Consider the following 13,281-nt stretch of genomic DNA (forward strand, 5'->3'; position numbering starts at 1 on the left):
TCTTGTCCCTGGTCCTGTTGATAGAGTTCTGGCTTGGCACTGCTTAATTCAAATCAATTTTTAATCAAATAAACACTTACAATTTTTATTATGCCTCAGTTTATCTTTTAACGATGTTGAGTCCAATCTTTCACTATTTCATGCAATGCAAAAATAAACATCATGCATTTGTCTTTGCACATGAAGGAATGATTCAGGCTAAGTGCCTAGAAGTAGAATTGCAAAAAAAAGGGGGGGGGGCTTTGTGAAATGTAAAGGTAACCCATGTATGAAAGGGGTTACCATTATTTGGTTTCTATTTTTTTCTAAAACAACTGGGAAGTAACAGTAACAAAGGAATTTTTGCCCAACTCTGCAATCCTGGAAAAAGCTACAGTTTGCACAATATAGCAAGTTCCTATCTGGACCTGCCATTAAAAGTCACCACAATAAAGAAAGAAAATCCCCCAGAGTCCTGCATTTGGAAAGTTTACTACCAAGGGTTGGGTCTAATACTTGGCTTTGTTGTGAATGGATGGAGACTGATTTAGGATTCTGATGATTAAGGGCAGAGGAATTGCGGGGGGGGGGGGGGGGGGAGTGCTGTTTAAATGAAGAGGGGGGCACAGGGCCCTTTGATTTTGGTCACTAATTGACTTCATTACATTTCACAAGCCACATCCCTTTTATGGGTCCCAGTTTCCTCATAAAACACAAGAGTGTTAAGGGAAAACAGTATTTAAAGTCATAGAACTGATTCAAATAAGGTAGGGAGAGAATGAAGATAGAGAAGGAAAGGGGCCCAGGAACTCTGAGATTTGGAACTCTCCTACACTGAGAGTTTGGGGAGAGGAAGAACCAGCAAAGGAGAATGGGGAGCAGCAGCTCCTGGAGAAAAAGGAGAATGTTATGTCCCCAAAACCCAGAGAAGGAAGCCAACTAAGGAGAGTGCTGAGCACCCAACATTCTAAGCTGAACGCTGAGGTCCAGGGACCACTGATAATTTGGAATTGTTGGAGGCTTTGACAGATGCCATTAAAGCCAAATGAAAGCCATTTAAAAAGTGAATTAAAAATAAGTTTTGATGCCTTTATAAAGTGCACAAACTTATCCCAAACCCACAGCTGGTCTAATTGATCCGAGCCCTTCTCAGAGGTCCTTCAGATCCTAAAGCACTTAACCAATCCGTGACTCCTCTTGCTTCCCAAGATTGTTCTGAAAGTGCTTTGTAAACAAGGACACCGAACAAAAGAGTGGGGCAACCACTGGTTTTTATTATTCTATTACACTATTACTGTATTCATTTGATGCTACGTAGGCTCCTCTATGCTCCATCAATACCTAAATTTTCTTAAATCGGTAGCTACCCAGTGAGAATTTATCAACCCGCTTTCCTCGCCCTACACCCTACCAGTCCCTGCCCCACTCTCACCTCCTCCCCTCTCCAAATCTTTGACCTGGGAAGCTCAAATTTCGTAATTCCAACCCGGAAACAAAGACGGAGGGAAAGGGTGAGGGGAAGCGGAAAGTGTTTCCTCTGGAGGCTCTGAGCGCGGACACTACTCCTCCGCGGGCCGTTTGTGCTGCCCTCCTAGGAAGGGTGCGGGGTGCTTGTTTTTCTGACGGACGGAATACGGGTGCCGGCCGGGCTCTCGCGGAAGTCCATGCGCCATTGGGAGGGCCGCAGTGGCTGCTCTGTGCCCTTGTTGCCGAGGGCTTCTTCCTGGGTCATTCCTGGAGCAAGGGCCGGACGGGGGCTGACACCCGGGCTGCCGCGTGGCCCTGTCGGCGCCTGTGTGACTTCCTCGCCGGCGGGATGTGGCGACTACGCCGGGCCGCCGTGGCCTGGTAAGTGTGGGCTCCGACCTGGCCCCGTTATTTCTGGGGCCTCCGGAAAACCCGAGTTATTTCATCACTACCTTCAGAATGTGCACGTAACTCTCAGGCCAGGCGGAGGGTGGTTGGAGGATTCCGGGATATTTTTGAGGACCCGTAGTTAACAGAGCCCTGACCCGGCTTACCTGAGGTGCCGGTTGCAGTCCTGGCCCTTGTTCCTGTTCCTTTGCCATTCGAAGATTCTGGGCTCCTTTCAGTCTTGGCCTGTCTCTATTGTCCTTTTGTCCCTGCCCCTTTCACCTTTCTGCCCTTGCTGTTATCGCTGTCTCTGGTTGCTTCTTGTTTCTGCCCTCTACCTCTCCGGCCTCTGGCTCTGTTCATGTGTCACCCTCTCCGCCTCTCTCTTAACTCTTTTTCTTCCACCTCCATGCCAGGTGTACATTGCTCTTGCGGGTACAAGTTCTTCTCCCAGAGTGAAGAGGACTCTGCCTCTTGTCCTAATCCGCTGAGTAGACTTGCTTTGGAGTCAGTTCTGGGCAGTGATGCAAATGGTGTCAGAGATGGTGGTTAGAGATGCCCTCTTAATAGCAGCTTTTCATTTTTAGGCAGGAAGACTTGCTTTGGATGCAAAGTGGTGAATATAGCACCAACTTTCTAATCACACTGTTATTGCTGCCCTGGCCTGGTTTAAGCCCAAGTAAAAAATCCTAGAATCTTTTCATTTCTGTGGGTTACTATATACATTTTAATAAGATTTAAATTTGACTGTGTCTTTACACGTATTTGTGTTCTAATATCCTTAAATACTTTCAGGCTTAACTCATTGTTGCAGACTGTTGATAAGAAGTAATATGCATCAAATAAGGTTAGAAAAATTTGGTTTTCCTGAATTCGCTTCTAAACACCTGTCTTGAATTTTTTCATAACGTTGTTTAAAGGGTGTAGGTAGGGGCGCCTGGGTGGCTCAGACAGTTAAGCGTCTGCCTTTGGCTCAGGTCATGATCCCAGGGTCCTGGGATTGAGTCCCGCATCGGGCTCCCTGCTCCTTGGGAGCCTGCTTCTCCCTCTGCTTCTCTCTCTCTCTCTCTCTCTGTCTCTCATGAATAAATAAATAAAATCTTTTAAAAAAATAAATAAATAAAATGGTGTAGGTAATTTCTAGTTTTTATAAGGAATGGAATCCATTTTTATGAAGGTTGAGTCTAAATTTAGAACTGGATGACATACAATAGCTATAGTCAGAATAACTGAATAGTTATTTCTAATTTTATGGAATTTGAGTTTCTGAGTAAATCCACAGCCCTTGATACTGCGGTAAATTATTTACTACCTTTTTATTTCTACTCCTCACTGTTTCCTGGAGAAACATATCTAATTTTATTTAAATAAAAAGGGAAAAAAGACTTTGCAGAAAATAGCATACTTCATTGGAACAAAAGAGATACGTAGGAAAACTTTAAAATTTGAGCTTAACAACAGACTGATTAATAACTGATATTTGTTTATTCAGGTGGATGCTGTTGCGCTAAATTGCTTAAGTTACTATTGACTCCACAGAGTCATGGCTTAGAAGTGTTTATGTTGATAGCACAGTTTAGCTCCCCTGCAGAAGTAGAGATGTGGAAGGTCAGAAGCCTCAAGCTCTGGAATTTGTCTTTTGCAGTATTTCTTTTGCGTGTTTGTTACGAAGGAGTACATTTATATTCCCATTCTTAAACAGATGGGAACATAAACATTTTTTGATATAACATACCTAAATACATATGGTAATATAAGAAGATCAGTGACCAACACTTATTTAGGTGCAATAAATGTTTGTGTAAATTTGTTGAAAAAAGAATTTGTATTAGGAGATGATACATACATAGGTTAAAAGAGATGGTAGATGAGAGAGAATACATGATTTCGGGAGTCATTGGGGGGGGTTGTTTTGCATCACATTGATTTTTAGTTTGGCCAGATATAGAAATCTGTATTCAAAATACTATTCCTTCAGAATGGTAAAGGCATTTCTACATTTTTTTCTAGCATCCTTTGTCACTAATACAGACTCTTGGGACAATCTGATTTTTGGGTATTTGTAGGTATCCTGTTTTTCCCTTCACAGAAGCTTTCAGGATCTTGGCCTTATCTTTAATTTCTCAAGGCTTTGTCCTTGACAAAGGTGTGGGTCCCCCCCTTCAACCTCCACCCCAAATCTGGCTTGGTACTAGTGGGCCTTTCTGTTAAGATTCTTCAGTTCTGGGAAGTTTTTCTTCTTTCTTTATTTTCTTCCTTTCATTTTTCCTCTTTGTTTTTAGACTCCTGTTAGGTGAATTGGTCTTCTTAGATTGATCCTGTATGTCCATGATTTGCAAAATGTGATCTGTGCTTATCATATGTTAAAAAAAAAAAAAAAAAAGTAGGCATATGCTACAATATGTGTATATGCCCACTTATTTTTAAATTATATATATCTCTGTATTAATTATTTACATTATAATTCTACCCTAACATAATCTTGAAGGATGAGATACAAAAAAATACTGTATCTAGAAGCTTTGGTACTTTTTCCTGAATCCCAGTGAGTCATTTTGTGTATCCTATGGAACGCATTCCACACACATCCCCACTTTGGATACCACTTCTCTGAGTCACTTAACGTTTTTCTACTGATTTCCACCATTTTTCTTTATGTTCTAAGTTCCCAAGAATTTCCTTAATACATTTTCTGGTGTTGCTATTCATCTTTTTTTATTGGCTATTACAGCTTTAATTTCCATGAATTCCTTTCAGACATTTATTAAGCTCTTAAAGACATGTTTAATTCAATAAACTTTGTAATAGCATCTTAGCAACAGGACTCCTTGGGTCTGGAGTTTATCTATTTGGATATATATTTGGATTAACTCCTTTCTTGAAAAAAGCAAACAACTTCTGAGGGATAGAGGGCTACTCATTGATACATTAGTAGAGGTTAGTGCAGTTAATGTTGAAATGACATTTATTGAGCACTTACTCTATGGTCATTGCTAGGTTCTTTCACCTTTTGTTTTGTTTTGTTTTTGCTATTCTCCCAATAACATATGTTCATTCAGCAAAATTATTAAACATCTACTACTTGTGAAGCACTGGGCCAGGCTTTAGAAATACAATGACAAGCAAAACAGGACTGCCCTGGCCTTATGAAGATTGCAGTTTACTGCTAGAGACAAATATTAATCCAATAATTACAATATTATGTAATACCAATTTTATGTGCACTGAAGAAAAAGTACAGGGAGCTAAGAACTGTAGCAAGGGACTCAAATTAGAATATAGGTTCCAGGAGAGGAGGGAATGCTGAAGTGAAACCATTTGTGACCAGAGTTAACAGGAGTAGCGGGAGTTAAGTAGGTAGAAGAGTTTGTCCAAGTACAGTGGGTATCAAGGCCCTGAGGCGGGAAGGAGTATGGCACAGTCCAGGAGCTAGATGAAAACTGGTCTGGGTGAAGCTGGGAGGTGGGAGGGAGCGAGGCAGGACCAGACCCTGGAGGGCTTTATAGACCAGGAGTTTGGATTTTATTCTGAATGTAGGAGACATTGAGATTTATGCAGGTGAGTGACAGTGATCAGATTTACATTTCAGAAGAGTGCTCTGACTGTGCTGTGGAGAACACCTCAGTCGAGACTGTTAATAGCAGCCAAGGTAAGGAACGGTGGTAGTAGAGATGGGAGAAATGGAAGATTCGAGATCTGTGTTGGAAGTAGAACTTGAGGATGAGGAAGGTATCAAGAATGAACCCCAAGTTTGTGGCTTGTGCAACTGGACAGGTGTTTGTGCCATTTCCTGAGATAGGAAGTACTAGAGGGGGGGTGAGGGTTTGGGAGGAGGGAGGAAGGATATCATGGATTTGGACATTTGAGGTACTTTTTGATATTTAAGGGGTGATGTTCAGTAGGCATTTGGACACAAGGATCTGGAACTTAGCCATTTGTATTAGACATACAAGTTTTGAGAAACATGAGTATGTATGTGGTAATTGAGGAAATGGGTATAGATAAGATTGCCTGGGAAGAGTGAATAGAATGAGAAGAGAAGTGACTTTATATCTAAAGTCCCATGAACTCCCAACATTTAAAAGGTAGTTGGGGAGGGGCGCCTGGGTGGTTCAGTTGGTTGAGCATCTGATTCTTGATTTCTGCTGGCGTGGTGATCTCTGGGTCCTAGGATCAAGCCCGTGTTGGGCTTCGCACTCACCGGGGAGTCTGCTTGGGATTCTCTCTCCCTCTCCCTCTGCCCCACCCCCCACTCTGCTCACAAGCTCTCTGTCTGTCTCTCTCTAAAATAAAAAAAGGTGGGCGCCTGGGTGGCTCAGATGGTTAAGCGTCTGCCTTCGGCTCAGGTCATGATCTCAGGGTCCTGGGATCGAGTCCCACATCGGGTTCCCTGCTCAGTGCAGAGCCTGCTTCTCCCTCTCCCTCTGCCACTCCCTCTGCTTGTGCTCTTCTATCTCTCTGTCAAATAAATAAAATCTTTAAAATAAATAAATAAATAAATAAATAAAATAAAAAAAGGGGGGTAGCTGGGGGGTGCCTGAAAAAGAGTAGCCAGTGAGTAGGAGTAAAGCTAGTGACTATCGGTGTAAAGGGAGTTCCAGCAAGGAGGGGGTCAACACTGTCAGATACTGCTGAGAGAGAGAAAATGAGAATTGAAAAAATAAATACCCATTGGAAGGCATCAAGACACTCAGTAAGGGCTGTTTCACTGAAGTGATACAAATGGAAATCAGGTTGGTTTGGCTTTTAATAGAATAGCTAGAGCAGGGAACCAGTGTCTGTTTTTTCTCTCTTCTTTAAATTGAGAGAGACTTGACTAGTGATTCCTGAAAAGGCAGGAAGAATTCCAAGGAAACAGAGGGATTTGCCTTTGAAGGGAAGAGGAGTACTAACTGTAATCTCACAGGGCTCAGGGCTCAGGACCCGAGGGGACAGGGAGCTAGAGGAGGGTGGGTGTAGATGCAGTAGGAAATAACAGGATGTCTCCTGATGGCTTCCATTTTCTCCAGAAGATTGCAGGAAGTATAGGGAGAATGTGGGAGGGTAGAGGAGGGTGGAGAACATCTGAAATAGTCCTATCAGAGAGTGGAAAAATGTAAGATTGTCAGGCGTTCTTGGGGACCAAGGTGAGATGTCTGTCCAGTAGATGCAATTTTCTTCAGTAGTGCTTCATTCCCTTGGTACAGGCTTAAAGTGATAATAAAGTTCATCTAGGGTTTGTATTTTGCCAGACAAGTGTAACAAAAAACCAGAGGGCAACTGAGTTTAGATTATTTGCAGAAGAGCCACTGAAACTATGAACTATTTATTATAAGGTGGGTAAGTAGGTAAGTAGATAAATAGATAAGGTGGAGACTAATAGGTTAAGAAGATAGAAGGATCCGTGACTTGGTTGTTCCAGTAGCATCAAAGATACTTGTATCGAAGGGGATTATGGTCTGAGAAGAAGATAACTTCAATTAGTGATTATTGACAATAACTCTGATATAGCTATTATCCCATTCTAACAGATTTTAAAAAACTGAGGCTTTGGTAAGTTCATAATTTGCCCTTGATTGCACACAGGTAAGCAGTGAAACTATAAATGGAACCAAAGTTTATCTGGCTCAAAACACTAAGTGGCTATAAGGATAGAGCTGAAAGAAGTTTGAGCTAAACGTTATGGAACCATGGGCTATTCCCCCCAGTTGGTTTGGCTCTTGATTTTTTTTTTTTTTTTTATATCTGTAAGTGGTAATGTTAGTCTCCCAGCGAAAACATCAGGATTACTATTTACTCTTTTCCCTTGTCTCCCGTGTCTAGTCTGTCATTCTGGTATCTACCGTTCCCTTCCTTTTTCAGTGCTGCCACCTTAACTCACTCTAGTCTGTTCTCTTATATCTGCACAACTTATATACAATCACCTTATCACTCCCCATATTACCAAAAACTGAGTGGTTTTAACAGTAGACATTTATTTCTCACGGTTCTTGGAGGTTGAGAGCTCCAAGATCAAGGTGCCAGCATATTTAGTGTATGGTAAGGACTCGCTTCCTGGTTCACAGACGGGCATCTTCCTTCTGTGTCCTCACATGACAGAGAGGGAGAGATCGATCTGTATTCTTCATCTCCTTATAAGGGTACCAATCCCAACACAGGGGCTCCATGTCCATGACCACATACAAAGCAAGTTACCTCCCAAAGGCCTCACCTCCAAATACTTCATGTTGAGGATTAGGCCTCCATATATAAATTGGGGGAGGACACAAATATTCAGATTGTTGCACATTGCCTTTAGTATCTTCTTTTATTACTCTTTAATTAATCTTACTCTATTCAGAAACTTTCAGTCAGGTACCTTATATGTAGTTAATGATTTTTCCTTAATTTCTATCCCTGGGCTATCTGAGACCTAGAGGAGAGGCCAAACAATAGCTATGCTAAGCTGTTGGAATTTTTGTGCTTAAAAGCAGGTTTGCATTCATTTTGTTTCCAATTTTACTGAAAGTGAATAGCAGTTAATAAGTAAATGAGAGGCAGGCTCTGGAGTCCCACTGCCTGGGTTTGAATCCTGTCTGTGTGGACTTGAGCAAGTTATTTATGTGTCTGTGCCACCTTTTCCTCATTGGTAGAATGGAGGTAATACCAGTATTTTCACCATAGGATTTTTAGCAGGATTAAAGGAGGTAGCACATGCTGCAACAGTCCCGGGCATGTAGTAAATGGTTAGAAAATGCGAGGTACGGTCTGACATAATGTAGTTGGTCACATGCCCACCTGTGTGTTTTCTCTTGGGTATATTGCTCTTTTTATATCATTTCCTTTGCATTGTTATGCAGTCTGATCTTTGTCCCGTGCTCTTTTTTTTTTTTAGTGAGGTCTGCCAATCCTTAGTGAAACGTAGCTCTGGAATCAAAGGAAGCTTACCACTACAAAAACTGCATCTGGTTTCAAGAAGTATTTATCATTCACATCATCCTACCTTAAAGCTTCAAAGACCCCAATTCAGGACATCATTTCATCAGTTCTCCTCTCTAACTAACCTTCCCTTACGTAAATTGAAACTTTCTCCAATTAAATATGGCTACCAGCCACGCAGGAATTTTTGGCCAGCGAGATTAGCTGCAAGACTCTTAAAACTTCGATATCTCATACTAGGATCTGCTGTTGGGGGTGGCTATACAGCCAAAAAGGTGAGTCTAATTTCTACTGCTTTTTCAATTATTTTAGCATGATTATTTGAGGGTTTTATAGCACAAACCATTTTTCTTTTGTGCAATAGAATATAATTAGATATTTAAAAACGTATTGTGTATCTCTACCATGTGCTAAATTGTTTTAATGGTGCTAACAGAAAAATGCTCTTTGAATCTTGGTTATACTTAAAGGAGATGAGAATGGCCTAGTGGAAGGGAGCACTGGGCTGGGGTGAGGTCACCTAGGTTTGATTTTCAGCTTGCCACTTAGTAGCTCAGACAGGAAAGTAGGTGGCATGCTAACACAACCACTTTTTGGCAGTTTTGGGAGTAGAGGCGACACCCCGTTTGTCTTCTGTTCCACAGTATTGTTTAAAACCAGGTCATGAAACCTGTTTGAAATAAGACCGTGTTTTGAATTTTTACGTTTTCCATATTTTGTAAAGGAATATTTACATATTTTATATGCTTGCCAGCTAATTTGTTTTTAGAAGAGCCGAGGCTACTTTTGTTTCTAAAATGTTTGAACATAATACATCGTTCGTAGTAGATTAACATGTTTTAATTAGGTAAATTAAGGTAGTTTTTCTTTATGTTTGTATGACGTTCAGAGCATTTGATTGGCGTACTTTCTTTTCTTTTAGACTTTTGATCAGTGGAAAGATATGATACCTGACCTTAGTGACTATAAATGGATTGTACCTGACATAGTGTGGGAGATTGATGAGTACATCGATTTAGGTTTGTATCATCAACATTGAAACACGTTTCTTGGTAGTATCTTTGGGAAAGAGATAGTGGTATTGAGATAGTTTCTTCACTCATGAGCTTACTGTGTAGCAGTTTTATTTGAATGGTAAAAGTAATAGAATATCAAAGAAAAAATTGGTAGGAAAAAAATAACACCCTCGCCCATCACTCTGACATAGCCACCACTGTCCTTCCTTATGGACATTTTCTTTTAATTGTAGCTAGTCTATGTGTGTGGTTAATATTTTAGAGCCATAGTCTACATACACTTTGGTTTCTTATCATTTGCTAACTAACGAATTTGTCAGCTAAGCAGCCTTCCTAGACATCACTTTCAGTGTTGTGTATTGTTACCCAGAACAGATACACCATGACCCACCTAACTAGTTAATTTTGACTAGATCCCTTGGTTACCTCTACTTTTTGTAACCAGGTCCCTAAAAGCTTGCTAGTGTCCGTAGTAATTTCTCCCCATAGTCAGCCACTGTTCCCCCTTTTCTTTTTTTTTTTTTAAAGATTTTATTTATTTGAGAGAGAGAGAGAGAGAGCACATGAGAGGGGGAGGGCCAGAGGGAGAAGCAGACTCCCTGCTGAGCAGGGAGCCCGATGCGGGACTTGATCCCGGGACTCCAGGATCATGACCTGAGCCGAAGGCAGTCGCTTAACCAACTGAGCCACCCAGGCGCCCTGTTCCCCCTTTTCTATAACAGGTAGATGAGAAAAAAGTATATTTGATATTTCTGATTGCCAAGATTAAGTTATGGTAATTAAAAACTTATTTTCCTCAGTCTCTGTTTTTTAGACTTTGTCTAATTTTTTAGCCTAGGTATATAGGGGGGTGGAATTTATGTACTTATTCACACGGCATTTTCTTAAAGATAAAACCATGCTGCATTGACAGAGGAACCTGTAGGAATTTGAAGCACTCTTTCAGTATTTTTCTAATATTCATGTGGAGAGCTTTCGACTTTGATGTATTTGCCAGTACCACAGTGTGGGGCTGAGGGTCTGGATTCTGAAGCTGGGCCTGAAGCCTGACTCCCCACTTCTCTGCTGTGTGCGCAGGTCCAGCTACTTAACCTCAATGCCTCAGTTCCTCACCTGTAAAGTGTGGTTGATGATAATTGTTTTGTAGGGTTGCTATGAAGATTGAACAGGTGAATGCTTTTTTGCACTAGAACAATATCTGACATACATTCTTACTTTGAGAATATTTGTTTTGGTCTTCTGCAGAGAAAATTAAGAAAAGCCCATCCTAAATCAGAAGATACTGTAAAGTTGTACCAAACCTCGACAAAATCGTTGAGTGTTTGTAAACAAAAATAAATACTCTGACCATTTTATAAATAAAGCTAGCAAAAATAAAACCAAAGCTTGCCTTGGGCTCTTAGACAGTTATTTCCAAATAGTAACAAGTGTGAATTTTCTGAAGGTCTGTGAAAGGACAGAGAAAAGTAATGGAATTCTGTTTCTGAACTCGAACTGAGATTTCATTACTTTTTTTGAGTTTGGACCAGGTGTTACAGGAGGCATTTTTCTCTTTTTCCTTTGATTCTTAGCCTCTTTGCTGTGATTTTCTCCTTAAAAGTATTTCTGATTCCAGTACAGTGTTAACATTGTTCATATAGTGCTTCTGTTTCAAGGCATTTAACTTATAGAGCAAAGCTGTCCATCTAAGCCAGACATTTGGTGAGTCTTTTTAAACAAATTTCATGGCTTGTGAAATATCCTCAGAATTACATATTGTTTCAGATACATGTAGCAGTTGTGGTTGTAATAGGGAGAAAAATGGAAAAATATTTTAATTTAAATTTATATATATTTATATATGATACTATTTAAATTTTATCAATGTTTTAATAGTGAAATTCTTATTTTGAGAAATTTTTTTTCATCTTCTCCAGAGAAAATTAGGAAAGCACTTCCTAATTCAGAGGACCTTGCAAAATTGGCACCTGACTTTGATAAGATTGTCGAAAGCCTCAGCTTATTGAAGGACTTTTTCACCACAGGTAAGGAAGGACCTATTTGATCTCACTTAAAATGTCAGAAACCACAGAGGAAAAATACTGAGATGTATTCATTTGTTGATTCCTATCTTTTAAATGAAAACATTTAGTACAAATGAAAAACAGGTTTTTGAAAAAAAGACGCACAAAGTTTTGGTGCTCAGTGGTTTTAAATTTTGGTTAATGCAACAAAATGAAAATTTGTAAGAGCTTAAACATGCTTGGCTTTAGTCAATGAGGGAAAAAAATATCTCTTGTTCCTGACAAGTAGATGAGACTTCCTATGTGCTTGCTTTTCATAATTGGTTAGAACCAATTTGGTGATTTTAAAACAAACTTAATTATGATGTACCATAATGAGTAGAATTTACTGAGGTTAATCCTGGTGTATTTGCCCAATTCATGCCCTATCATGATATAACTCCGATCTCAGACATTTGTTTGCTCATTCCTGTCAAATTTTACATTTCTATTTCCCCTTTTGCTGGTTTTTCACAGGTCACAAATTGGTTAGTGAAGTCATAGGAGCTTCTGACCTACTTCTCTTGTTAGGTGTGTAAACAGACATTTTTGCTGACTTTAACATGCCTTTTAAATGCTTCTAATAAACTAGTTGCAAATAAAATTTCAGACCAAATTTATGCTGCTTACGCTGAATTTTAAAACTCCAGAACTATATTGGGCAAACTCCTTATCTTATAGGTGAGATAATAAAATAATTATTTTACAGTAAAACTAAAATTCCTAAATATGTATCTGTAAGATTAAAACTATTAGGAAGTTTGCTTAACCAAAATATTTTCTTGAACTTGATATGATTGTTTCTGATAATTGAAATGAAAAGTAATTTTAGTTTGTCTCATCTGTCCTGTCACAGTTGACATTTTAAATTTATTTTGTTACTATCTGTGGTCTGTAATGGCAGTGGTAAATGGCTGAACTGTAAGTACTTTCATGGAAAATAATCCTTATCAAAGATTGTCTTTTTTTTAATTGTAATTTTCAGTGAAATTTTAAACATGTCTTACAATATTTAAAAAGGTTTTTGTGTTTTTTTGACATAGGTTACCAGTATGTTCCTTAAAATAAGAATAGCTTTTAATTTTCAAAAAAGTGATTTTTGCTCTAAAAATCTATTTGCCTTTAAAATAAGTTGGATGGGGCGCCTGGGTGGCTCAGTCGTTACGCTTCTGCCTTCGGCTCAGGTCATGATCCCAGGGTTCTGGGATCAGCCCCACATCGGGCTCCCTTCTCAGTGGGAAGCCTGCTTCTCCCTCTCCCACTCCCCCTGCTTGTATTCCCTCTCTCACTGTCTCTCTCTCTCTCTGTCAAATAGATAAATAAAATCTTTAAAAAAAATAAAAATAAAAAAGTAAAGTAAGTTGGAATTTGGGCTATTGACAGCAATGGAGAATTTAAAGGACTGCATATTTATCTTTAAGGTTCACCTGGAGAAACTGCATTTAGAGCAACAGATCATGGATCTGAAAGTGACAAGCATTATAGAAAGGTAA

At 39.7% G+C, this 13,281-nt stretch overlaps 1 protein-coding gene across 4 annotated transcripts in view; it reads left to right on the forward strand.

Moving 5' to 3' along the window:
• Positions 1-1,586: 1,586 nt before the first annotated feature.
• OPA1 (OPA1 mitochondrial dynamin like GTPase) overlaps positions 1,587-13,281 on the forward strand; it is an 88,523-nt gene continuing 76,828 nt past the window's right edge. The window contains exons 1-6 of one of the 4 annotated variants that reach the window (XM_081831572.1): positions 1,587-1,827; positions 8,687-9,005; positions 9,653-9,749; positions 11,663-11,770; positions 12,266-12,319; positions 13,210-13,277. In XM_081831572.1, coding sequence (XP_081687698.1) covers positions 1,796-1,827; positions 8,687-9,005; positions 9,653-9,749; positions 11,663-11,770; positions 12,266-12,319; positions 13,210-13,277 — 678 coding nt within the window. In that variant the 5' untranslated portion in view covers positions 1,587-1,795. The remainder of the gene's footprint in view (positions 1,828-8,686; positions 9,006-9,652; positions 9,750-11,662; positions 11,771-12,265; positions 12,320-13,209; positions 13,278-13,281) is intronic. The other 3 variants (XM_081831583.1, XM_081831576.1, XM_081831591.1) reach the window with 3 other exon arrangements.

This window comes from Leptonychotes weddellii, chromosome 1 (assembly GCF_054177405.1).
Source record: "Leptonychotes weddellii isolate Sample4059 chromosome 1, ASM5417740v2, whole genome shotgun sequence".
Lineage (NCBI taxonomy): Eukaryota > Metazoa > Chordata > Mammalia > Carnivora > Phocidae > Leptonychotes > Leptonychotes weddellii.